The following is a 26,216-nucleotide window of genomic DNA, read 5'->3' as shown; positions in this document are numbered from 1 at the left end:
CCCTAAGTAAGTTGATCCGGTCACTACTGGAATAAATTTATTCTTGAAAAAAGTCGAGAAATGCAGTGCATGCCAGACAAAAGCCACATTAGCAGGGTTTGAATAACCTGCCTTTCCCTGAAAACAGGAATGTTGGGTGAACTATTGTGCAATGACTACCGTATATACTCGATTATAAGCTGACCTCATGTTTAAGTCGAGGGCAGGTTTTGAGGCCAAAATTATGGATTTTGCTACAGCATGTGGATCAGTTGTGGGCAAAACTTGGAGACTTCTTCAGTGTATGTGTGTGCACAGCAAGAGGGACTCCAATCAAGGCTTTTTGCTTCACCCTTGGTTTCAGCCTTCTCTCCGCAGACAGCAGGAGAGTAACTCTGTTTATTCAACAGCAATCAATCACTCAAGACTCTTTCTGCTTGGCTCAAGAGAGAAAGAAACTCCTCTCTCTATTGTATGGGGAAATCTGAAAGAGCTGCTATCACATTACCATACTGAAATAAATAAGCCAGCCTGGGATTTTGGGGCCAATTTTTGGGCATCTATTTTTTTTAACCTATAAATGAGTATATATGGCATATCCTGTTTGCTCAGTGTTTGTCTTTTGGAATATATTTGTGTGTGTGTGTGTGTGTATTAGCATTTTCAAGCTGTGGATAAGGATTCTGTGAATATGGGGGGATGTGCAAATCAATATTTTATTTTAAATTAAAATGTTCATATACAACCCAAATAACAGTACCACTGAACTGGCACTAAACAAAATTATGTCTGTGCTTGCCAACTGATAATGCCAAACTTTGCCTTTCATTTGCCATTACTGTGTAATTCAATCTGTCTCTATACTATCATCCTGTGATTTAAAGCAAGAATGAGCTCAGTAATGTAAATAAATGCCCATACCAATTGGGATACAGGGTGGCTGTCAAGGGTGCTGACAATTCCTCCCCATTTCCTTTTTGGTCCATTTTAAGCACTCTCAGAGGTGAGGAAGGTTAAATATGTGGCTAACTAACTCCTGATGGAGGTTTAGACATAATTGTGCCTATATATGACCATTGTCTTCCCAGAATGATTCCTTCATCCAAGATGTATTCATTGTGAATATGTTTTTTTAAAAAAGAGCAGTAAGTAGGGGCATGTGTTTAAACATCACTATCGTGGCTGAAAACCTGTTGAGCATAAATGTCTGAAGTCAGATTCTAAGCATGTTAGTTCAATGCTCTTGGGAATTTTTCCTAGTATATGGGAATTTCAATTACATAGGGTTGCCAACAGTGGAAGGATTTCTAAGTATTTTCAGCCAAATTCAGGTTAAGATGGTTAGAGCCATGAAGCAGTTCCCAAAGCAGGGTCCCCTTAGCACATATATGTAAGGGAATCTTGGGCTGGCAGAGCAGAAATGAAATAAAGGAAGGAAAAAATTATAAATAAAAATGCAATAAATAAACAACACATAAATATCATGTAAAGTACAACAAACAGCAGCACAAAAAACTCATTATCAGTCTGACCCCCATGCATTATGACTCAACTACTCCAGTAACATAAAAATAGCTGTTTAGAACAAAACCATCAATGCACTGCAACCCATTCTAGTAAGAGACATTGCAACTTATCTGCAAAGCTGAGGGGCAGAGGAAGGAAGGGGAATGTCCTCAAGACTAGAAAAGCATTCTTTGGAACAGTAACAACTTCTGAGAGAATTTAAAATTCAGTTCTTTGCATGTTAACCATGAGCTTCACAAAGGCCCGAAACAGACAGGCAGATGGGGGTGGCTTCCGGCCATGGGTCACTTATATTACACATGCCCCAGAGCACCCAGAAACCATCCCAAGGTGGCCCAAATCCAGCCCCAAAAGGAACGGATCTTTTTTGCTCCTATTTGGGACCGTGGGAGGAGACACCCTTGGGGCTCCGGCATGTGTTTGTTGCGTCCCTGGGGTGATTGGGCTCGGAGCAGTTTCTAGCTGCTCCTTTCTGCCCATCTGTTCTGCCCCCAACTCAACTAGTTGCATGTTTACTCAGAAGTAAGATCATGTTTATAGAAAAGGAAATAGTCATGATATGACAAGGGTGAATTCATGGGACACATATGAAGCTGTTTTACTGATGCTCTGACATGACCAGGAATAGAATAGAGACTTGCTGATTTCAAAATGAAAACAACATGAAATTGTACCCAGGAATATATATACATTTGGGAGCACTGATTGCCATGAAAGACTATAGCTCTACATCAAGATGCCTTATTTACTGTCATGACCAGCACAGTCTAGTGCCTGCCTACTCAGAAGCAAGTCTACTGAGTTCAACAAAGCTCATTCCCAAGTAAGTGTGCATAGTATGCCCCGGAATACAACAATGAATACCAATGCTATGATTTGTCTCTTGATATACAATGCATTAGGAAGGGCTGTAATTTAATTTCAAAGTATATACAAAGCAAACTGCTCTTAACATTATGGGTTTCACATTTAAAGCTTCCCACATTTAAATTTTGGCTCATGTTAGTCACAAGATATTTAAGAAATTTAAGCTGAAGAAAATGTGAACATTTTATATAATTATTCAAAGGCTAGAAAGCACAGAGTACAAACTAAGTTACTTTCTTATTTCAGGTTGATAGATTGTTTTCATATTCATTTATCAGAATGAAAAGTTCAGTCATAACTACTTGCAAAATATGTAAACCACAGAAGAAATAGATTTTTAAAAAATAGTTGTTTTGTTCATTCAGCCCAACAGATAAACTATCTCACCTCAAAAACAAGCCACCATAGTGGGTGGTAGCCATAACCACCACAGATCAGACAATATCTGTCTATCTATCTATCTATCTATCTATCTATCTATCAATCAGCTGGAAGAGGCCTGGCTAAACCATTATGAAATGTTGACCCCAACCAGTGAGATATCTGGAATCTTTACAAGCATTCCAGCTTGTCAGAAGTTTAAAAACTCTTAACACATCACACTAGAGCTAAAAAAATGGAGCTGCTGGTCTTAAACGGTGCCCAGAATTAAAGAGTAAGCACTATTATGTTGGTTATCAGCACTTAATTTTTGCGAGTGGAATATGCGAGAGACAATGTGAATACAGTGTCTGACCACATGAACGAGGGATTATGAATGGAATGCATAATTTAAAAAAAATATTAAAAAATTGATTTTTCAAATTTAAATTGGGATTCTTAAATTAAATACTTTTTGAGGAAAAATCCCTCTAAAGATAGTTTTCTGTTTAAGATGCATTATAATCAAAGATTATTCATAATGAAATTGGAATTAGTTTTTAATTACTGTATATACTCATGTATAAATCTAGACATTTAGGTCAAAAAATTGACTAAAAAAACACGAGTCGACTTAGCCATGGGTCAATGTAAGTACTGTATCTTAACTCTTAAAAGAAGGAACCAGCCTCTGGTGAAAAGCAAGAGTACAATCTGTTGTGGAAGCACCAACTCCTTTACTCTTTCATCTATCCAGTTTTAAGAGTAAGCACAAAGTGTTATGTCTGCTGGAATTTTGTAAGTTCTTTGACATTGTTTTGCTTTGCTTCATCCTCTAGAATCCTTTGCTATATGTCCCTAACTTTTACCTTTGACTTATCCATGAGTCATAGCAAAGTCCCTAATTTTGTCCCCAAAACTTGCCCTTGACTTATACTTGAGATCGACATATAGTCGAGTATATATGGTAAATATCATGGGAATGTATATTTATGCAATGGTTCAATATTTTGGCAGATGAATCCCATTAATCCATTAAAGGTGTCACAATGTCATGCTCTTTCAGAGGTTTCTGTAAGATTATTGGGCAATTTTACTATCTTGAGGATAGTACAACAGATGCTTGGTTTTACATTTCTCAAATATGTCAGTTTGTATCTGCATTGTATCCCATTGTTCTTTTGCAAAGCTAACCAGTCCCTTACCTCTTAAGTGCTAAGTTTGAAAACATTAATGGAACAGATTGTTGGGAGACTGGGAGTGGAATGGATCTGCAGAGGAAACTATAGGCCGAAACAGACCGGCAGTAAGCATCGGCTTGGGGGCGGCATAGAGGTGTGTCGCTTAGATGATGCATGACACAGGAGTGCAGAAGGGCCACTGCCGTGGCAGAAAGGGTAGCTATTTTCCAACCCAAAAAGGAACTACATTTTGCTGCTTCTTTTTGGGCTGGCAAAATGCCAGATCGGATCCATGGTGCCCTGATCTGGTGCTCAAAGGTTTGGTGTCAAGCCACCTCTTTAGGGCCATCTGTACTGGTCTTCAGTGTGAGAGGGAGGGGCAAGCGGTAAAAATGAAAGTGAAACCTTTTGAGCAAAATACATGTCTTTACATTATTGTTTCAGTTAAATTAAGCTATTTAAATTGTTATCATTAAGATGATTATTTTTCTCCTTTCAATAAAGTACAGCAGTTCAAATATGAATGACTGACCTATTAAACTGGAGATAGTTAACTTCACAATAATTTCCTATCTATCTATCTATCTATCTATCTATCTATCTATCTATCTAATCTATCTATGTGTTTCTAATAGTATGACCAAATCAGTATTTTTTTGTGATATAACTATAAAACTAATCTCAAAAGTTGTTATTCTAAAAATTAAACCTTCATCTGGATGTAAATATTAAGATTATACCAGCAAGAATGAGGCTTCAGTAACTCTGAGTTGTATAAAATATGCATTTAAATCATGATTTAAATAAAATTGTTTTAAATCAAATCCACCCTGATGGAACTGTGTAGAAAAATGGTGCGAGGAGGAAAACAGAACAAGCAAAGAAGGGCCATTTGGTAGCTGTTTTTTAGAACAGAGTCTCAACTTTTACAGACATATTTGTTTAACAGAATTATGGTAATATGAAATTAAAGTTTTTAGGAATCATTCAGGGGTAAATGTGCTGGCCATAAAGAAAAATAAAAATAATTTTTAAAAGGATTTCACTTACATCTGCCATCTACGTGAAACAATATTAAAATATAGTAAATTGGTATACATGTAACTGCATGCTCAGTAAGCTCCTTTCTCATGAGAGAGACAGCCTGAAATAAAGTATTTGCAATTAGTTGTTCACAGGATAAGGCCTCAAAAATAAAACCCAGATTGTTTTTTTCTGTACAAGAGCCATTTTCTAAATTTAGTAATCACATATTCAGAAGACTGGAATGCATGTTGCAAAACACCTTATAGGAGAGAAAACTGAGACTCCCTTCCTACTTAAATTGGGTAGAAAAAGACTGTAGACTATATAGACAGTTATTGCACCAAATACTACATTTGATTATTCATACATATTTTGGAAGATTTCTTAATATCCACCAGGGTTTGGAAATTTTTACTATAATTAGAAATTCTGCAATAGCATTCTTGAAACTATTTTGATGCAACAGCTGACCTATCTGACGTAAACACATCACATACAATCAAAGTGCTGGCTAATCTGGTTTACGACACACATAGTACAATCAACATCAATACATTTTTAAAAAAGTACCTTTGTGACAGGAAGTTCCTTGGATTTAGACTCAAAGAGGTGCTCTAGTTTGGAAGTATCCACCTTAATAGGCTCCAGTTTCGACCACAGGAATCCTTTGCAAAATTTGTTATTCTTACATTGCCACTCAAATGGCCTCACCTCATTCCAAAACAGGCGGATGGTTTTCTTCTTTTTTACAAAGGCCGGTTGTCCTCTAGGAAGTGGGGGTGACCCTAAACCCTGAATAGTGCCAAAAATAGGAGGGGGAGCCAATAAATTACTGGAGGGTGGGGGTGGAGGGGGGCATCCATAAAACAAGGGAGGAGGTGGAGGCGGCAAACCTAAAAAGGATGGTGGTGGTGGAGGAGGAGCAGCTAAGGAGTCACTAGGATGTATTTCCATATCTAATACATCAACATCATCCTCATCCCTTAAATCTGTAAAATCCATGTCTTTGATTTTAAGTTCCCTTGGATTGGCCATGAGTTGATCCCAAATATAATCAGATTCCTTTTTAGCCTGGTTTGGTGTTTTTTCATTGGCCTTTTCAATAAAGCCACTTTCAGGAAAGTTTGTGGTCTTGCCCACCTCGCTGTTGTTGAATCTTTCTGCAAAGGCTTTCACACTGCCTTGATTGTCCAAATTCCCAAGTTCCATTTTTTTGACACTTTCATCTTTGGCCTGCTTTGTGGCCTGTAAGACTGAGATCCTGCTGGCCAGGCTACTGAGAGTGTCTTCGTTTGCCTCTGTCACGTCCTTTTCCTCCGTCTTCTCCTCCAGCTCTTTATCTGTTTCATCCTTGGGCTTCTTGTTATGGGCATACAACATGTCCAGCATGAACCGCTTGTTGTTGAGAATGTTGCTGCACTGATCATTCACACCAACATCTTGAATGGTCTGTAACCATGGATCTGAAACCATACACATCAGACATTGAACAGAAATGGGTCAGGATATTGAGGATCCATACATGAATGCTAACATGGCAAATGGGAATGAGGGAAAGTGAGAAACAAACTAATAATATATTTCAGATCCTCCACATCAACATGTTTCTTCCATTGGGATCTGGAAACCCCCAACTGGCTGGATGTAGCTTATAGGCTGCTACCCCCTTTCCCCTAGTCTAGATGTAACCAACTACATCTTTGGTGTATGCAAAAGAATTTCTGAGTGTTTTATTCTTGTACTCTTGGAAGCCTCCATGGAGGCTGGTTGAGGGAAACTCTTTTACAGTTGGCCCTCTTTATCCATGGATTTTTTATACACAGATTCAAGCACCCACGGCTTGAAAATATTAAAAAAAGTATAAATCCCAAGTATCAAACCTTGATTTTCCCATTTTATATAAGGGACACCATTATGCTATGCCATTGTATTTAATAGGACTTGATCATCCACGGATTTTGTTATTAATGGGGGTTCCTGGAACCAAACCCCGCGTATAACAAGGGTTCGCTGTACTTAGGGCCAACAGAGACCAGCAGCTTTAGCTGGCTTCAAGCTGGCTTGGGGGCATGGCGTTTATATGCACCACACCCCCAAGTCACCCGGAAGTTGTGTTGGCAATTACATGCCAGGCAGCTTCCAGACCCCACTCACCCAAGAGCTGGTAAAAAAATGGCTCTAGAGGCAAAGTTTTTCCCCACTCCTATTTGGAGTTGAAGCTGGATTTATTAGGGCAATGTGTTTGTTTTCTGTGGCCCCAATCCAGCCTTAAATGGGGTGGCTATAAGCCTCCCCACTGAGGCCATCTCTTTTGGCCATTAGATTATAACAAGAATTAAAATGACAACAGAATAGGCATTTTTGTTCACCAACTTTCAGAAAGGCCTTAGTGAATATCAGGAAACCAATTAGGTGCATAACAATTGCCACAGTAAAATATTATGATACAAAATAAAAGCAATGAAACAACTCAGAATGCAATAAATACCAAACCAGCTGGGGAAAAAAACAAACAAACTTCAGATATTTTCCTTGCAGGAAGGTGGGACTGCTCAGTCTACAGCCCCTGGGCCATATATGACCCTAAGTGCAATCTGTGCAGCTTCCCCCACGCTCCCCTCTACCCATGCCATGCCTCCTTGCCAATCTGCAACATGGCTTCCAAGCAAATACTTCTGTGAAAGCAGTGATGGTGATCAGGTTCACTGAGATGGTTGGAGATTAAAGTTCATCCGTTGCACAAGGATCCAAAAGCAGCCGGTATCTAGCCTTTGCCTTGCTGGAGCAGAAGCAGTAATACCAATCAGGATTGGTTGTGTGGCTGGACAAGGGATGTTTTGATAAATAACAAAAGCGTCCTCTCAACTCTGCCCCCCACCACCTAAAACAAGTGTGCTGATGCCCACCAGTGTTGCTGGGAGATTCCTCTTCCCTACCTGCTAGTACCGCCAAAGTACCTCCAATTTTTTTTATTCAAATAGTGTTAATTATGTTGTGCTATTAACTGTAATGTTTTAACATTAAATTTAATTTTTAAAAAACTTTTGTAATTAATGTTTTAGCTGTATCTTTTAAAAATTATTGTAAGCTGCCTTGAATCCCATTTTGTGAGAAAGGCAGGATATAAATCCAATAAATAAATAAATAGTTGCAAAAGGGTGACTTAACCTCCCTCAGTGACTTTGAGATATCTTGCCTCTCCTCTAGCCAGCATTCTTGCGCAAGATTCACTGGGAAGATACCAATTCTAAAACATTCATTGCCAAGGCAGGGCTATTCCAGGCCTTGAGATATTGAGGCCAAAAGCTGAGACCTAGGAGCAAAACCTTGGAGATTATCACATGTGGAGGCTTCTGTCCTGCTCCTGTGATTAATTTGAATTTAAAGTGTCCAAATAGCACGATGGAGGTTCACAGCCCCACACTTTTCTCCTGTCCTTCTCCTGTCAGTAAATGGCAATTGCCAGCCTCCCTGTGTGATAGTCTCCTTACCAGTTCACTTGTCCTGTCAGTAAAGCATCATGGAGCCTCCATTCTTCCGTTATTGCCAAATGGCAGCTCTATGACGTTTTACTGATGGGACAAGTGCACTGGTTGTGATTTACTGAGGGGAGAAGGAGAGGAGAAAAGCACGGTGGTGTGAACCCTGATCACACGATTTGGATGCTTTAAATTCTAGTTAATCATGGGAGGAAGATGGAAGCCTCCCCATGTGATAAAGTTCCTTGTGTCATCATAGGATGTAGGCCTTGTTGATGCTCCAAGGGGCAACTTCTGGTTTTTCATTATGCATCAACACCTGTTGTACAGATGATACCGTTCAATAAACACCATGGCTAACAAACAAGGAAAATATATATACACATGAACTGAAATCTGGATCCCTAGCAAATCTGGAACCCTACTACATATGAATGTGTATGAACACATATGTCCTAGGGCCCTTGCTGAGAATAGATGTGACAATGAAGGATGAAAAGGCTGTGCACTGCTCTTCCAATAAGCTTTATAAGAAAAAAGTGTTCAAAAGCATACAATGAGAACATGTTTTAACAATTATTCATGAGTATTTATGGTGTACAAAATATACTAAAATTTACTTAATAAATACAGTCCAAAGCTGGACTCAAATATTTTGTTTGGGAAGTAACTCTGCAGGGTTTTTCATATGTGCTTTAAATATTTTCTCTGTAAACACCAATGCTTTGCAAAAGCCAGTGGCATCTGGCTGCATTAACACTTTAACTTGAGACTTCAACCCTCTCTCCAATTATGACTGCATTAAACTGAATATTTTTTGGTTGAATGAATGTCTTTCCAGAACCTTAAATCTCTTCTTTGTGCTCTTGTAAAATGACCTATTAGTGTTCTCGATAGCCTCTAATATAACAGAAGTAAGAAAACCAGCCAGTTTATTTTAACCCCTTTCTGGAACTGAAGTCAGCAAAAGGTAGAAGGAGAAACTGTATTCAAAAGAAAATTATCCACTGCAGACCTTTAAAAAAAGCAACAAGTTCCCTCTGTCTCCTTTTCTTTATGATCTTTGTTACAGAGTATAGTTTTCATATAGGCATTATATACTTGTCTTTTCTATAATTAACTTAAAGTTTAATCTTGTGCTGAATTATTTGGGAATATGTTCCACAGAACCTAATGGGATCCTGCTGAATGTATTTTTATATGACTGAACTTTTAGAGATTGTCTACAGAGGCAAAATAATACTAATTTGTTTCCAGTCCTGTAGGAACACATGGCATGAGCCCTGTTTTACAGTGCCATCCCTTTTAGGTATTGATAAAAATGTTAAAAACTCCCTTTTTACTCTATAGTTTGATGAAAAATTGGATTTTTTTACATGTGTGTCAGGATCAGAGTGGAATCTGGATGGATGGACTAACTAACTGAAGGGTTGGACTAGTCTGGCAAGTGTGTCACCATATTTATTTATTTTATTGTAGGGCATAGTAATCGAAGGCTAACAGGGCTTCTGAAATGGGATTATATTTAGTATTTTATAAACTTTTTAAAACTTGCAGTCATCCCTCTGTTTTAGCAGGAATTGAGGAGCCAAGCTGCGCATGCGCTCCTTCCTTCATTTGCTCGTTCAGCTGCTTAGGTGGTGATGGGGGAAGTAAAGTAAAGGGGGAGTTCGATCTACCATTATCTCCAATACATCATGGGGAATAAAGCTGCCCATCTACTTCACTGTGATGGCTGGCAATGGAACACTTTACCCTGGTTGTTGCTGCCTCCTCACCAGCCAAGCTCAGCCATGAGGTCAATGGTGAGGGGATCAACTGGGCTACTGCTTCCCCATTGCTTGATTCTGGGTCATTTTTGATAGTGGGGCTCTGTTGGGGAGAGAGCAACAGGAACCAGGGTGAACACTCCATTGCTGGCAACCACAGTGAAGGAGATGGGCAGCTTCCTCCTGCGTCTGTGGGTGCATGTGCATGTGTGTGCTTACTTCAGGAGACATTAAAAAAGACATTGTAAAAGACATCCTAGCCTCTGAGGGAGAGAGAGGGTGGGCCAATGCCATCAGGCCTATCCTTAAGATAGAGCCCTCCATCTGTCCATCTGCCTTGGTCCATGCCTGAGAGGGAGAGAAGAATGCTGGACCTGATCCTCTCCCCCCCCCCACCATTCCCTTCTCCTTTTGTGTCGTGTCTTCTTAGATTGTAAGCATGAAGGCAGGGAACCGTCTAATTAAACGATTTTATGTACAGTGCTGTGTAAATTTACAGCGCTATATAAATCAAGCTTAATAATAATAATAATAATAATAATAATAATAATAAATCAACAGAGAGACTTTACACAGAATTCAGACTTCCTGCCCTTATTCATTATCACTCAACTGAGTCCTTCTACGGGGGAAGAGGTTTGGATGGGGAAGATAACCAATTAGAGTGCAAACTAGCAAAATTGACAAAATAAAGAATAAGGTGATTGATTGATGGGTTTGGGCATACTGGGAAGAAAAAAAGTGTACCCTTTTTGTACTGATTTGAATTTGGGCTCAGGAAATGTGTGGCAGTTAGTACAACTTGAGTCGGGTTTATTTTGAGTAGCTGTGGCATTTTATGGTGTCCCTATTGGGTCACTGCAGCCTAAGAAATGTGACATGAGGCTGGATATTTTTCGCCAGTCTAAGTAACCCCTTTGTGCATTTTCTCTCCAATGTACAGTGTAATTCTATGCAAGCCTACTTAGAAGTGGATTAATTGATTTTAGAAGGACTCATTTCCAGGCATAAGATTTCTACTGAAGATTGGAATGATCTGCAGCCTCTCTTTTCTTTTCCTATTTTTGTTCAAGCATGATTCACTGTAATATGCCATCTCTGGAGGTTTCTTTGATATTTTCATTTACATCTGTGTTTACACAAACAGTTCTCAGTTTCTAGAGTGGTGTATCCTTGCCTCTGTCTGTAAACCCCCACAAATGTACAAGCCCACAAGCTACCACAGAGCTTTTAACAATGTTCCCTCCTAGTTCCTCAACAACAAAACTAGAGTCCTCTTTTCCCTAATCAGAGGTGAGGCTCAGGTGGAAAAAGCACCAGAGTTCACATCCTTCCAAATAGTTGCTCAGTGCCACAAAATAGACACTATTCAACAATGCATGTTATTGAATAGTTCAGTGACAGATACCATTATAAATAACAGCCTGAAAAACCCTTTATGCCCACAATTCCTGTTCTAGCAAGGAATGCAGATGGGAAAACTATTTCTGTTCATGCACCAACCTGGGGCAGTTCTCTATTAAACCATCTCATATATTTGGCCCCTCTCATATATTTAGTCTCTCATAAAGTAATTGAAAAAATATGAAATCTTAACAAAAATTAGATTATATAAAATCCCTTTTATGTATTAAAACGAACACCAACATTATTCTCCCCCTCCCCCAGGAAACATTATCACATTCCAGGACTTTAGGAGACCAAATCAGGAATCTGGACTCCAAAATATAACTTCCATTCTCAAGTTTCATTCTCAAATTCACTTGTTAGTAGCAATTAGAGTAAACCCATTAAACTTATCTAAGCGATAGCTTATCAAATTCCAAAGTTTTACTCTAGTAGGGACTAACAATAGGATGTTGGTCATTATTTCTTGAGAATGAAATATTTTCTTACCTACATCTGCACATGTGATACAGTAAAACAATCACTATTAAATTCTATGCTAAATTAACTTGTATGCTTCACCAAGAAAAAAATGAAACCTGCACCTAATTCCCACAGTTACACAATAGTGAAAATGCAGATCTTTATGATTTTGGAATGAATCTACTAGGCATTTTAATCTAAGAGATAGTGAATATCCAGGAATGAAAATAATGTATAAGTGACCTGAACATTCAAACAAATAATCAAACAGTTGAGTTATGGAGGCAGGAGAGTAGCATTTTGCCATTAAGTAAGAGTTTGTATGTAAAACTGAACCATAATTTAGAATTGTGAGCATGAAAAGGAAAACGCATTACATGAAGTGTCAAGCTTGAGTACTCTTATTTCTTTCTCCCTTGTTATTAGCCAGAGGATTTTTTGTTTGTTTGTTTCCGTCTAAGTAGATTAAACAGGCTTATTTTTATGTCCAAACTGCAGCTTGTAATTAAAAAATAAACACAATTTAATAGATAGACTAACTTCCAACCCTGAATTGTTTTTTTGAATTTGTTTAACAAAATAGAATACAGTGGGCATGCAGTATTTGTGGGCTAGCCATCTATAGACTCAAGCTTCCTATGGATTATCTTGCCCCATTATTGTCAATGGGAGGTGTATGCGTGGTCACACCAAAGAGGCTGCACTCATGTTGCTGCCCATTGACTATAACAGGGCTTGATCATGTATGTTTCTTCTCACCCATGGGGGGGGGGGGCAAAACTGAACTCCCACAAATGAGAAGGGTGTATATTTTAGACCCCAATGCCTAGTTTTTACATAATGACAGGACAGGAATTGGTTAAAGTGAAACTGAAACCTGATTTATTCTTCCTCATGGTCACAAAGGAAAAGGAAAGAAGGGAGCATGTAAATCTGTCGCTTTGTGCTGATTCATTCCTGTTTGCCCACATGATCCTAAATTATGGTTTACTGCTCCATGGAAACATACTCCAAAACATGGAATTGTATACACACTATTTCGGTGGAGCAGGGATATTGCCTGTAGGAAGGGAATCAGGAGGTGGAAAATTGATCCCTACCACACTTGTCCAGCCCTGAAATATATCATGTTGAACCCCAGTACCATATACAAGAGCTATACAGTCTCTTTGCCTTCCATTCAGGAGCATTATGCAATAAAGTGATGTGTCTGTGACTTTAAGCAGTGAATAATGAAGTATCATGAGAGCATTTGTGAATGCATCAAATAATAATTGAGAAAATCTGAATAATCTGAAATCTGCACAATGTGTGTGTGTGCATTTCACCCCAAATATGGAGGTTTCAATGGGACAGGAATAAGGTTTGCTTTTTCATAGGTCTGTTACAGACTGCCAAAATAAAGCTGCTTCGGGTCTCTTTGAAGGTATGCTATTTAAATGATGCATGGGTCCTAAGAGTCCGGAGGTCGCGCCAAAGCCACACTCCATTCCTAAGCACTGGAGTGCAGCTTTGGTGCAGCTTCCGGATTCTTAGGATGCATGCATCATTTAAAAAGCATACCTCCAAAGAGACCTGAAGCAGCTTTATTTTGGCAGTCTGTAACAGGCCATAGATTCTATTTTCAGCCTGTATTTGTATTTAAAAAGAGCTGTAAAATTGTGATGATTAACAATTAATTGTTAATTGTCCCTAACAATTAAGAGACATTTTAAAAAGGAAAAAGGGTGTGTGTGGGAAGAGAAGGAATGTAACAGCTTAAATAAACTACTAAAAAGTACTGTCGTCTCTCCATTTTTGTGGGGGATCCCTTCTGGACCCCCCCCCCCTTCATGAAAATGGAAATTCACAAATATTCAAGCCCCATTGGCTTGAATGGCCGTGTGCTCCTGTGTGTGCTCCCCCTCATTTGTCAGTCTGCGAAGGACCGAGACCATGGACTTGAAGTCCATGAAAATGTAGGGATGACTGTACATTCCTTCCTCCTTCTTTCCTTTTCTTGCTAGGATAGACCAAAATCACTAACTCTGAAAACTGGAACCCTTAAAGAAAATTATCCTAATAAGAATAACATCCTTAGTGTGGTATAGTGATTAGAAGGCTGGACTACGAGTTGGGAATACCAACTAAGCTTTTTAAGCTCATTGGTTGGCCTTGGGTCAGTTGACCTTGCTCTTGCAACCTGACCTACCTCCCAGGGTTGTAGTGAGGATAACACATAGAGGAAGTGAGCCATTTACACTGCTTTGACATCATCTGAAGAAAGCGCAAATACAGTATTACTAACTGATTAAACAGCAAACATATAAATAAATAAATAGATTCCTGATTCTACTGTAAGTCTGCACAGAAATCCTCCAATTATTTTTTTTCCAATTAATTTCCCTGAAATTTTTATTAAATGAGCTCATAATGGAGGACACATCAGTGACAAAACAGTCTCTTAACTTGTGTTCTTACAGCAAATGATCAATGAAGCTGCTGTTTTATAATTACAAAAAAAACCAACAAACTGATATGGGGAAAAAAAGCTTCACTTTACCAGTTTTATTGTTACTGGTTATTTTTTCCTCCCTTTCCTCCCTCTCTAAAGTGCTGCTTGCCGAGGATATGCTTGATGCAGAGCAGTTGTCTTTTTCGTTCACATCTTCATTCTGCCTCTCTTTTTCACTGAGCAGTGCACCTTCTTCTGTCTCTTGCTCTGGTCCTTGCTCCACTTCACCCTCTGGCTCCACCTCTGCAATCTTTACTTCTTGGGGAGTTTCTGTTCCCTGTTCAAATTCTGCCTCATCTTTCTGCTCTCTTTTTTTTTCTGCCTCTGGCTCAGGTTCTGGTTCACATTCGGGTTCACTGGCACTCACTAGTGAAAAGAATAATGGAGAAAGATTCACTTAACAATGCTTTGTGCTTTGTGCAGACAAATGAGTTTCAAGGCAGCCTTCATTTATCCAGGTGAGCAAAGGGATAAATAGGTTTCAGCAGTTGTCTGCGATTAAAAATGTAGGACGGATGTGAGACTAATATATGTAAGCTTAGAAAAAAATGCAATGAGTAGTTCTGGGCTGTGGGGATGGAAGGGAACCATTAACTGTGCATCTCAAAGACCGGAAAACTGACACTTTAACACAACTTCTCTTCACTGAGTCTGCAGGTACAATCTTGCAGCTGCAGAGACACACAAGGGCCAATTTACTATGCCACATCTTTTGATATTTGCCACTTTGCCTGACTTTTGTTCCAACATGCCTGAGGAAGAGTTCTGGAGAACTCAAAAATTCATGCCACTTCAGTGCCACTTTTGCAACACAAAAGTTCAGTGTTATTTTTTTTAAAAAATATTATATATATATTAAAAAAACTATCCATTGCTGATTTTTGTTTTTTACTTATGGACGAGATGGCAAGTTTGATTTTTTTAAAAATCAAGATGCCGTAAGTCCCACCTGGAAAAAAAGGTGGCATACACATAAATGAACAAGAAAACACAGCATAGAAGGTGGCACTATTCATGAAATCTGCCATTCCTCACTTGAACCAGGTTTGGCAAAACTGTGATGCTTACACTGATATATTGGATTTCAATATAGGCATAAAATATCTGATCAGCATATTAGAAGCTGACAGGTTAAAGGTGACTCTTAAAAAGTAACATTCAATTAGAAAGTGTAAAGACAGTAAGAAAAAAAATAACAAGGTAACCTTTGTCTAGTATTTGCTCTGCTGATGGAAAGGTTTTTTTAAAAAAATGTAACTGTTTTTCAGTTGAGATTGTGGTGCTTACACATAAAAGATACATGCTGTTTTTGGCATAGCAAATGGCATAGCTCAGAAAGGACAGCTTCATGCACTTAGCTGATAGAACATCTGTTTTCGCATGCCAGTTTATTTCCAAATTGCCATATAAAATACCCACTTGGTATATGGCACAGATTAAGCTTTCAAATGTGTGGAATTGGCATAAATTTGCCTCAATTTCTGGCATCTGGTGCATACTGTGGGATGAGACAATGGATGTCATCCTCCTCACTTTGCCGAATTCAGTAGTTCATCTTCTTCATTATTTTCTGAAGATTTACTCATGCAGTAATTTTATTTTGTGCCATGAAGAAACTGGAAGGCTTCAATAGATATCCAAACAAAGGAACCGACAGCTCTCCGGAAACAGAAGTGATCATGCAAAAGCGATGGAAAGGAAAATTAGCATATTAATGAAGTCCTGAAACCTTTTTTTTCTCTACAGAGGGATGCTGCAGCCGCTGGACCATGCGGTGTCCATCCGGAGTAAAAAGAACCCGGAAAAACCAGGTTCTTTTTGTGCCGCCGGGCGGACGTCACAAGTGCGCCAATGGTGCACTCATGATGTAAGTAACGCGCAGTGACATGTGGATGCTACACGTCGCTTCATCAAAATGGCGGCACCCGTATGGACGGGACACCACCATTACTATGCCGCCGTGCTGTGCTAGAGTTAGGGACTGTGTGGTTGGTGCGCAGTCCCTAACCCTAAAATCAGTGCTAGCATGGCACAGTTTGCTCGTCTGTTCCAAGCCTAAGATGCTTTTCCAGCCTTATTCTTGAATCCTGGCAGTTCAGCTTTTGTGATGTATGAGGTGTAACAATGGACACTGCAGTGATTTTTCTGATGAAAAATTGTAAGAGAAGATGAGAAGGGAAAATCTAAACAAATATTACTGCATAGAGGAAGATGGGAAATTAACTGGAGAAATACAGAACATAAACCTTGCGGTTCCACAGTATTACTTTAAGGTGCTAGTAGACATTTGCAGCTCACAAGCTATTTGGAAGCTCACCTGCACTGAAATGGACTGAACATGCACCAGGACAGGTTCCAGGCAGGTTTCAGTTGGACTCCAAGATGTCAGAAAGCCTTGTTTTCATAAGCAAATCTCAACAGATGGATGCCCAAAGTCTACCATGAACTTTAAGGGTTTAAAGTGCATATGTGCCATACTGCAACTGCCATGCCACCAAGGGATGCACATATCCCCAGTCACCAAATTGCCAAAATGTAGTAGTCTGGAAGCAGATAAACCCTTTTTAAAAAGGCATTTTTATTTTAAAAAACAGTACAGTGGAAAACCAAATAGCCTGGGAGAGTCTCAGCACATATCTTGTTTTGACACAAGAGTCCCTTGTTTAAAAGGGTATTTTGTCACCAGATCACTACATTTCACTGGCAGCAAACCTAAAGCAAACTTTTTGGGTCAGACCTGGGTAATTTTGTGATAACAGCAGCTTTGACCCAGAAATAGCTACAAAAACAGTTAGGGATATACAGCCTACCTTATGTTTTTAATTTGTCACTCTTAAAAAATACCTAATGTAAAAACTGTATCACCAAAGAGAGAGAGGGAGAGATAGGGAGAAACATAAGGCAAGACTGCTATGTTGTAGGAATTAAAGGTTCAGCACCAGTTTGATACACGGCTGAAGCATCTGGAATGAACTATTGGCATAGCACATGACATTTTTTTTCAGAAACTAAATAAACAAGTTCATATAAAATATGCCTATTTTTTAGTTAGTGGTCACTCAAACTGCACTGAACCTTCATGTTCAGAGGTGATATACTTCTAATAGCAGCAGTTCTAGTTTAGGCAAATTCAAATTATGAACGCTTCCAGTAAATGCTCACTCCATTTCACATTGATTCTTACTGAACCATATCAGAGTCAGGATTAGGTCCAAGTTCATGATTGCTGGTTTTTTGTTTTGTTTTTTAAATGGTTGGGAAAAATGTGGGAGGTGGGCAAGAGTGTTTCTGTCAGTTCCCTGCATTTGTCTTCTTTTTAAAAATTGTATAATAATAATTGTGTGTATATTCACAGGAAGCTAAGAAAACGGGTAGATCTGTGTATGTGTGAGGGGAACACTTGGGCTAGTCTAGAGCTGAGCTAAACCTTCCACAGTCCTAGTATTCGGTTCAAATTTGTGGTGTTGATGGGGATGCCAGGGTAAAATTGCCTCTCTGTTTTCTGCAATGGGCAACTCACTGCCTTTTTTGCTAGTGGTGACTCAGAGATCTGTGTAGTTCTAACTAGCAAGCAGCCACTATTTTGTTTTATGCAGAGTTCTAAGGAATTCTAAGGCAGAAGTAGCACCTGTGAGAAATAGACTTCCTGGGAATAACAACATGGCAGTGATCAGTGATACTCCTCATTTTACAGTCCATGTCTGCATAACATCACAAAACTGGGACAGAGGGACAGCTTTTGGGCCAGGTATGCCAACACTGACAAAAAAAGCAATAACTTTCATGGCTTGTTTGTAAGCTTGCATGGGAAATAGATAACTGGGTTTCATCAGACTGGGACAAATCCATTCGGCTGGTTCCCATGAAAAGAGCTGACATTTCCCCACAGTTCCTCGTGCTCTTTTTACACATAGTTTCCATCTGGTTTAAACTGCTTGGAACCATCCCTGTTCTGGCTCAAACTTTTCAAGACATGTGTGTCTGTGCCTTCATGTTGCTTGCTGACTTATGTTGACCCCATGAATTTCATAGGGTTTTCTTAAGAAAGGAATATTTAGAGGCATTTTTTGCCTGTTCCTTTGTCTGAAATATAGGGCCTCAACAGATAGGCACTAAATGCCAGCACCATCATCACGCCATGTGCCCAACTGCATGGCAGGTAGCATCACGGTGCTCCTTTGACACTACATCCAGATGATGCCTGCCAAAAGGAACGCCAGAAAGAGCAGCCATGGCGGCAAAGGTGCCTTTTCCCAGGCATGAAAAGAAGTGACTTTCTGCAGCTCCTTTTTGGCCAGGGAAAGGCCAGATGGGGGTGCAGCATGTAGTTGCCATGGCCCCGATGCGCAGAGGAAAGGGGCAGGACGCTGTTCTAAAGTCTGTTTCACCCCATATCCTACAGCACCTGGTCTTTGCTAGCAATCTCCCATCCAATTCCAAAAAAGGACTGACCCTGCTTAGCTACCAAGATCAGATAGAATCAGGTGCCTCTAGGGTACTTAGGCTCACTTTTCAAGATAATGAACTTTAAATTTAACCTTAATTTTGCTGAAAAATCTTCACAAATTATCATAGTAAGAGGAAGCTGTATTCCACAAATCTAGACATAACTATTTTAATCTATTTTTACTTGAGACTGGTCAATTAGAATTTCTAGAAACTTCTAGTCCATATTGCCTATTTCCACATTTCTTTACCAAGGACTTTATCAGGTGAACAATTCTGAATATACTAATATATACTATACTATTGTAAGTCTTCAACTTACCACAATTTCACATAAAAATCCTATGCATGTCTACTCAGAAATAATTCCCAATGATGGGGCTTACTTGTGAATAGTCTTATCCTCCTCCTGGTCCTCATCGCAATATTTATTTATTTATACAGTGCAGCACCATCACAGTACATAGTGCTTTAAAGAACAACAACATATATATATATATATATATATATATATATATATATATATATGGTAATGTGCTGTTGATGAAGCACCTGCAACTTCAGTTTTGTGGTTTGTTCCTTTCCATAAATACATGACAGGACAGCTCCTGTTATAAAGCCAAGTAAGGGGAGGATTGAATCTCCTTGTATATGACAAACATAAATTAGCATCTACAGCAACAGAGCAAGCAGCTTAACCTTATTTTCTAATATAAGCTAGTTTATTTCTTCTCATACATCATCACCAAGCCATTCTATAATTTCTAAAGAGATTGACAATTCCCCAATGCTTATGGAATAAATTTGGCTATCCTTTAAGAAAGGATGACAGTCTCACCACACCTGTGATTCAGGTAGTCCTCAAACTGCCATTATGATTTAAAAAAAAAATCCGACCCAAGTCTTGAAAATATAGACCATTCACAGGTGATGGAAAGTAACACTATGATTTTATACCAGGGAGTACAGTATTTATGTGCACTAGGTGATCTTGAGCAAATGCTCTTGGTATCTGACAATAAATTGTATTTGTGCTTAAAATTCCATAGTTTGAAGAAAAAAAGATTCATAGTTTCTAGATCTTTGAACGTTTTCCAAAACAACAAAATAAATGTAGCTGCACTTCAGCAGCATCCAACAGTCAAATGTGGCTAGCTGTCTTTTAATCCAAAAGTTTTACATTCATTCTAGTGAGGATGTGGTTCATACGTGAACTAAATATTTTTGGACATGACAAAGCCCAACTGATTCCAGTTCTTAACTTTTCCATCCTTTTGGTGCTGATGAATTTGACTGCCCAACATCAATATTTTCAGTTTTCCTTTTGCCAAAGTGAACTCAAAATTTTGGACAGCAGGACTCCTTATCAACAAGGTCATCATCCTTGGTTTGCTTTGTTTTCTCTTACTATCAAAACTGACTGAAATCAGTCTTAGCACATGATCCTTGCTCCTACTGTAGCAGTTGAGTAACAGAAAAGTATGGATGTAGATATGAGAGGCAGTTAGAGGCCTTGTCAGGCAAAGTGTTCACCCTCATGAATTGTCTAAGCATAAGTGGACTCTACTTGCAGGTTCCACAACATTACGAGTTTGTTAATTATTGCCAGGTGTTCCTTTGACAAGAACCAAAACACCTGCTGTCTGCTGAAAGCAACTCTGTCTCAGGCACTGAGAATAAGCCTGTGTACCTGTTACAGATCTATTCCCCATACATACCAAAGTGTTCCATTTTATAATGTAATGTTTGGAATAATTCCTACAGACATATGGTAAAAGAATTATCATAAAAGAGATAGTTGCACTGCATGCAGAGATCTGAAAAATCCTAATGGTAGGGAAAAAATGAGTTTTTAATGCCTGACATTGGGTTTGAAGAACTGCCATTCTGAATATTTCTGAATAAAAGTGATTTTGCAGATACCACAGTCTCTGCAGGGAATCTAATACTCAGAAAAAATAGTAATGCTAAGAAGAAACCATGCAAACTAAAATTAAGTTTGACACCAGCACACCCAAAGTCAGTTTATAATATTCATTCTTCCTTCATATGGAAGTTCTTTTTTAACAGCATGCTTCAAGCAATAACAGCCAACAAAGCCAAGGAACTCAAGTCACAGAGGCAGTATCAAGTCAAAGCACATGATAATGAAACCTGTTCTTGAGCATGCACTAACTCCAGAAATATTCATGGATCAGAATTCATAAAAATAGTTTGATGAACATTTCTTTCTTAAGGAAGATGTTAACAGCTTCAAATACAGAAATTACCGATTTATGCTGCTTAATTCTTTGCATCAGCAGATTTCCAAAGCAACACTATAAGATACCAATGGACACAATCCAGCCAAAGCAAGCACTTTTTAGTGCCTCAGAACTCAAAAGGAAATGTTTAAGCATGTGCTTAACTTGGCTTTGAAATCACTGTGAGTCCTTATAGTGTAGGAGTTAGTGATGGAGTAGGACTTGGAAGAACCATGTCCTAGTTCCTTGGGGCCATCACTCTTTCTCAGCCTGACCAACCTCATAGGACTGATGTAGGATAAAATAGGAAAAGGAAGAGCCATGAATGCTTTGAGCTCATTAGAGTAAAATTAGGATATAAATAAATTAATGGTGATAAGCTTGGGCTGCTACATGAAGATTTTTATTCCTTCCCCAGGTAATTGTACTTAGTCTACTACAAACCACTTCTAATTTCCTCATATTTAAAAGATTGTGTGCATCTGTAAAAATGCATATTTCCATTCTTTCCCCTCACAGAGCTGAGAAGACTGATCTGAAAGACCAATCTTGGCATCTGACAGCTTCGCTTGTTCCAAAGTTTTTGTTGTGGCTGTGGCGGTAGTACGCCTTCTAGTCTTTTCTGACTTAGCACAACCCTAAGGTGCACCTATCATTGGAGTTTCTTAGCAAGATTTTTTCAGAGGGGGCTTGCCTTTGCCTTCTTCTGAGGCTGAGAGAGTGTGATTGGTCTCAAGAGACATAGTCCATGGTCAGTAGCCTGGTCTCCAGAGTCATAGTCCAAGCCACTACACCATGCTGGCTCTCTTTTTTCAGACTCCTGGGTTTTTCACCTTCTTGCCTCCCTCCTCCAACAGTGAAGCCGCTCCCCATGTAAGAAACCAATTTGAAAATTTCCTAGAGTTTCAAGAAAAGCTATTTGATCAGCATGTATGGTTCTTGATGGGTGGGATGGCAATAAGCCTACAGAGGATTTCCAAAGTGCACACAAGGGTTGCTAAATCATCCTCTATATGAAGGATTAGCATAGGTGCTGCTAGTGTAGTGCAAAATCTAGCCAAAATGAATAAATATCCCACTGATTTCAGTGGAGGCAATTTAAGCACATGCTTAAGCTTCAGTATGAAACTAATGGAACTATAAAATATTTTATTTTAGTCAAAGCACATTAATCTAGTGCTTTACGTTTTCCAGCACATATATACAAAGATGGTAATGTGGTAAGAAGTGTGCTGGATCAGACCAAAAGGCTGTTGAGCTTAGCATTCTGACAGTGAATTCCTACCAGAAACTCACAAGCAGAGCACAAACAAAATATCACTCTCAAGTTCATGTTTCTCAGCAACAGGTACTCAAGAGATATACTGTTGGGCTTAGATCCACTGGTAACATTGCCTTCCCTGATAGCAACTATATGATGCCAATTGTTTGTCATTTTTTCTTTCAACAACTACATGAAATCAGAAGAAAATCTAATTCTTTATAATGTACACAATTGCACAATGCATTCATAAAATATATGAGAGACTTGTCAACAGCATCCTGGTGCCTTTAGCAATGCATTTGCTTAAACTGCAAGAAACTATTAGCAGCTGCTCATTTTCCATTCAGAGTTCACTGGCACTTACCTCCTGGGGTCTGTGGTGTTTTGAACACTGTCACAGGAGTCTTTAGTTCCTCCTGAGAATCTGTCGAGGATGGACTTGCACACTGGGGACTGAGTGCAGTTGTGGATGAAGGAGAGCCCAAATTCAAAGACAAGTCACTTCTGCCCCTACATAAACTTCGGCTTCTTAGCTCCTTCTCATATTCTTCAGCTGCCAATTTCTCCAAGTATTTGTATCTGAAAGTTAAATTCCAAAGGGATACCGTAAAGAAGAGAAAGCTGTAGCTGATGCTTGTTTATGGATGAAACACCCGCAGGGAAATAGCTGACTTCTTGGCACATGAAGTACACGGCAAAACTGACTGCCAGGTTATTCTTCTGAGATAAAGGGGTGTGAGAGATAATACCAAACCAAAAATAAATATAAACATAAATAAATAAATAACCCAAAGTTATTTATTTGGTTGTTCCAAACCAAACGTTTGATATCACTGAGCAGTGTTAGTATTAATGTTAAGCAGTCTTCAGATACTGAACATTAAAGAAAACAATTTTCTTCCTCTTAGAAACATTATAACCTCTTCTTTTCTTCCTCTTTTCCTCACAAAAATTCCTCCAAGGCCCACAATGAATGGAAGGCTAGACCTCTTATTAAAGAGAAAAGGACAAAGGCTTTGTGCCTCACAGGAAAACAGATCTTGCAGTAAATAATAGCACTTCTAAATGCTTGGACTAGGAACTGTCTGAGTCTCTGAACCTGCTTCTATTTGCTCTATGAGAAGTGGAATGGAATTCACTTTGTTCTCTCCAGTGTCTACAATGGAAACTTTTTTTTTATTCTAAAAGATTTCTCCGCCGGACTCAAGACATCCAATAGCTGGGATATGACGTCATGTATAGTTTATTCATCAAAGTCAGTTGAAAAGAACAAAGATACATCTGTTTTGCATTTTAGGCAGGCAAGACTCGCTAACTGTTTATTAAGACCAGCTACCAATCATATTCTCCATACAGTTCTTCATATGTTCAGACCAAAATAACTTTGAAATATGTTCCTCTTCCAGATGTTTGCTAATTTTGTCTACCATTATTTACTCATGGAATACGTTTATGGATACAGATGTTCTTACTCTGAGGTGAAATGCTCAAAAAGGTGAATCAAAAGGTGTTGTTTTTTTTTTTTTGGTGCATCCCTGACAATATCCTATTGCTCTAAATATTTCATAAGCAATAGGGCAAAATGGTATTCCTCTGCAAAATGGTAACCTCTCCCAGAAATGTATAACTGAGGCATACATTTCACCCAAAATGAAAACTGGAGGCATAATTCATGCTGGTTTCTAACAGTTCAGCTTTAAAAGTAGGGAACAATTAAGAATTAGTTGGCTCAGAGTAGCAATGCCCAATTGTGTCTGTGTTTAGAAGATAGATAGCAAGTACTGAAAATGGCACCTGCAGAGAAGGAACAGGAATCCTCTTTTGGGAGTGGGTAATTCTAATGTATGTTGTATCAGGAGCACTTGATGGTCAGACTAAATCCACAGGTGAATACACATTCCCTATAATTAACCTTCTAAATTAAATCAGACTTCCAAATTAAATCTGTGTTTACCTTCCAAAGACCAATCACAAAACGAAGTATTGTAAATGGAAGAATGGGCATGAGGAAACACATATGATATGATAAATAGACATGTTTCACCATTTAGGGAATACGTCTGAGAAAAAAAAAGATAATCATTGTCTTGTTTGACTCTGAAAGTTGGAATCATTGAATGCAGAGAAATAAGTAGTATGAATGCAGAGATGTAGTAGAATGCATGCCCTTAGCAGAGTTGATTGGAAGACAAGAACCATGAATCATGCAGACACACAACATGCAGCTATGGGCCTACACGAACCTTTAATGATAAAAGCATTTACTTATGCAGTGTTTAGGAATTTTAACAGTTGTAACTATCATGCTCAATAAGGGCAAACCTGTCTGCTACCCATGGAAAACAACAATGTTTATTCTTTTCTTTCGTATTATTTACAGCAAACACATGTACCCATGTGTTCATTGCCGACATGGAAGTATCTTTGATCAGAAGTATGCTGCAGGCAATTTTATGTGGCTTACCACCTGTAAAGGGTGGATTGGGGCTGCCCCAGAGCTGGTTGCTCCAGAGCTGCAGCAACCACATACTGTGGCCCCAATGTGCCACAGAGTCAGCCCAAATAGGAGCAGAAAAGACCTTAAGCAGTCCAGCCACAACCCCAGGGTGGCTTCTGGGCATTTCAGTGATGTGCAACATGTAAATATCATGCCCCCAGAGCATCCTGCATCTGTCTCTGTGTGATTGGCTGGGTGGCTTCCAGGCATCTTGGGAGCATGCGGCGTGTGAACACCACACTTCCAAGCCGCCTGGAAGGTGGCTTAACTTGCTAGTCTGTTCCGGCCCTAAGTTACAAAGATGGACAAACCAATTCCCAATAGCTTCTACAGAGTCATGAATGTGTCACAGTTAGGAAATGGAAGATGGTGTTTTCTTAGATTATTGGCATATAACACAAGGATGCACAATTTGTGGCCCCTGAGTTCCATATCTCCCCCAGGTTTTTTTTTTTTACATCAACCCGTAAGTGCTTTTCTTCACCACCTTGTTGCTACCTTATTGGCTCATCAGGTTATTGTGCCTTTAACAGTGGCAGAATATGCAGATATTCAAACTTTTCTAGGAATGAAGAGTCCACTAAGTTTGGGATTTTACTTGAGGCATCAAAATCAACACATTCACCAAATAAATCAGAAAAAGTTAGCCATGCAAATATTGTTTCAGAGCAGAAAAAGTTGTCAGAGCTAGCTTAAGGCACATACTAACTGCAGCAACTTGTTTCATTTAACAATCATCAAGCTCAGAAAAGCATTTATATTAACCCAATTTAATGTCCTTCCTACTGTCCTTTTGAAGGAAAGGCACTATAAGTTTTCCTACCAGGAGGATAAATGCTCTTTTGGAATCATTTTATTATACTGTGCCTTTGATCATGATATTCACCATGCATTTATTACTCCTTGATTAGGATGCTTGGATTATAGATAGTGTCCAGATTTTGCACAGCTGCTACTGTTGGCATAAGCATCTTATTTACTGTGATTGATATTTTAATATTGAAATACTGTTGCCACATGCTATATATTTTCATATAATAAATTGTATATTTTAAATGCTGCTTTTCCACTGTAATAAACTGTACATTACTTTAAAGTCTGAGATTATAGTGCTAATGTTGGAGGAGTATTCATTTGCTTAAAGAGATCTTGTAGCACCTTTGAGGCTAACTGAAAGAGAGAAGATGGTAGCATGAAAAGACCCATATAAGTAGA

At 38.9% G+C, this 26,216-nt stretch overlaps 1 protein-coding gene across 7 annotated transcripts in view; it reads right to left on the bottom strand.

The window, feature by feature from the left end:
- FHOD3 (formin homology 2 domain containing 3) overlaps positions 1-26,216 on the bottom strand; it is a 309,726-nt gene that overhangs the window by 63,603 nt on the left and 219,907 nt on the right. For 6 of the 7 annotated variants that reach the window (XM_089532343.1, XM_089532344.1, XM_089532345.1 and 3 more), the window contains 3 exons: positions 22,869-23,083; positions 14,600-14,917; positions 5,511-6,403 (listed from right to left, as the gene is read on the bottom strand). In XM_089532343.1, the coding sequence (XP_089388469.1) occupies positions 5,511-6,403; positions 14,600-14,917; positions 22,869-23,083 (1,426 nt within the window). The remainder of the gene's footprint in view (positions 1-5,510; positions 6,404-14,599; positions 14,918-22,868; positions 23,084-26,216) is intronic. The other variant, XM_089532349.1, reaches the window with a different exon arrangement.

The sequence above is a fragment of the Sceloporus occidentalis genome, unplaced genomic scaffold, assembly GCF_023333645.1.
Source record: "Sceloporus occidentalis isolate IW3139 unplaced genomic scaffold, rSceOcc1.0.p SCAF_7, whole genome shotgun sequence".
In the NCBI taxonomy this organism is placed as follows: Eukaryota; Metazoa; Chordata; class Lepidosauria; order Squamata; family Phrynosomatidae; genus Sceloporus; species Sceloporus occidentalis.
This window is presented reverse-complemented; position numbering and strand designations above follow the sequence as displayed.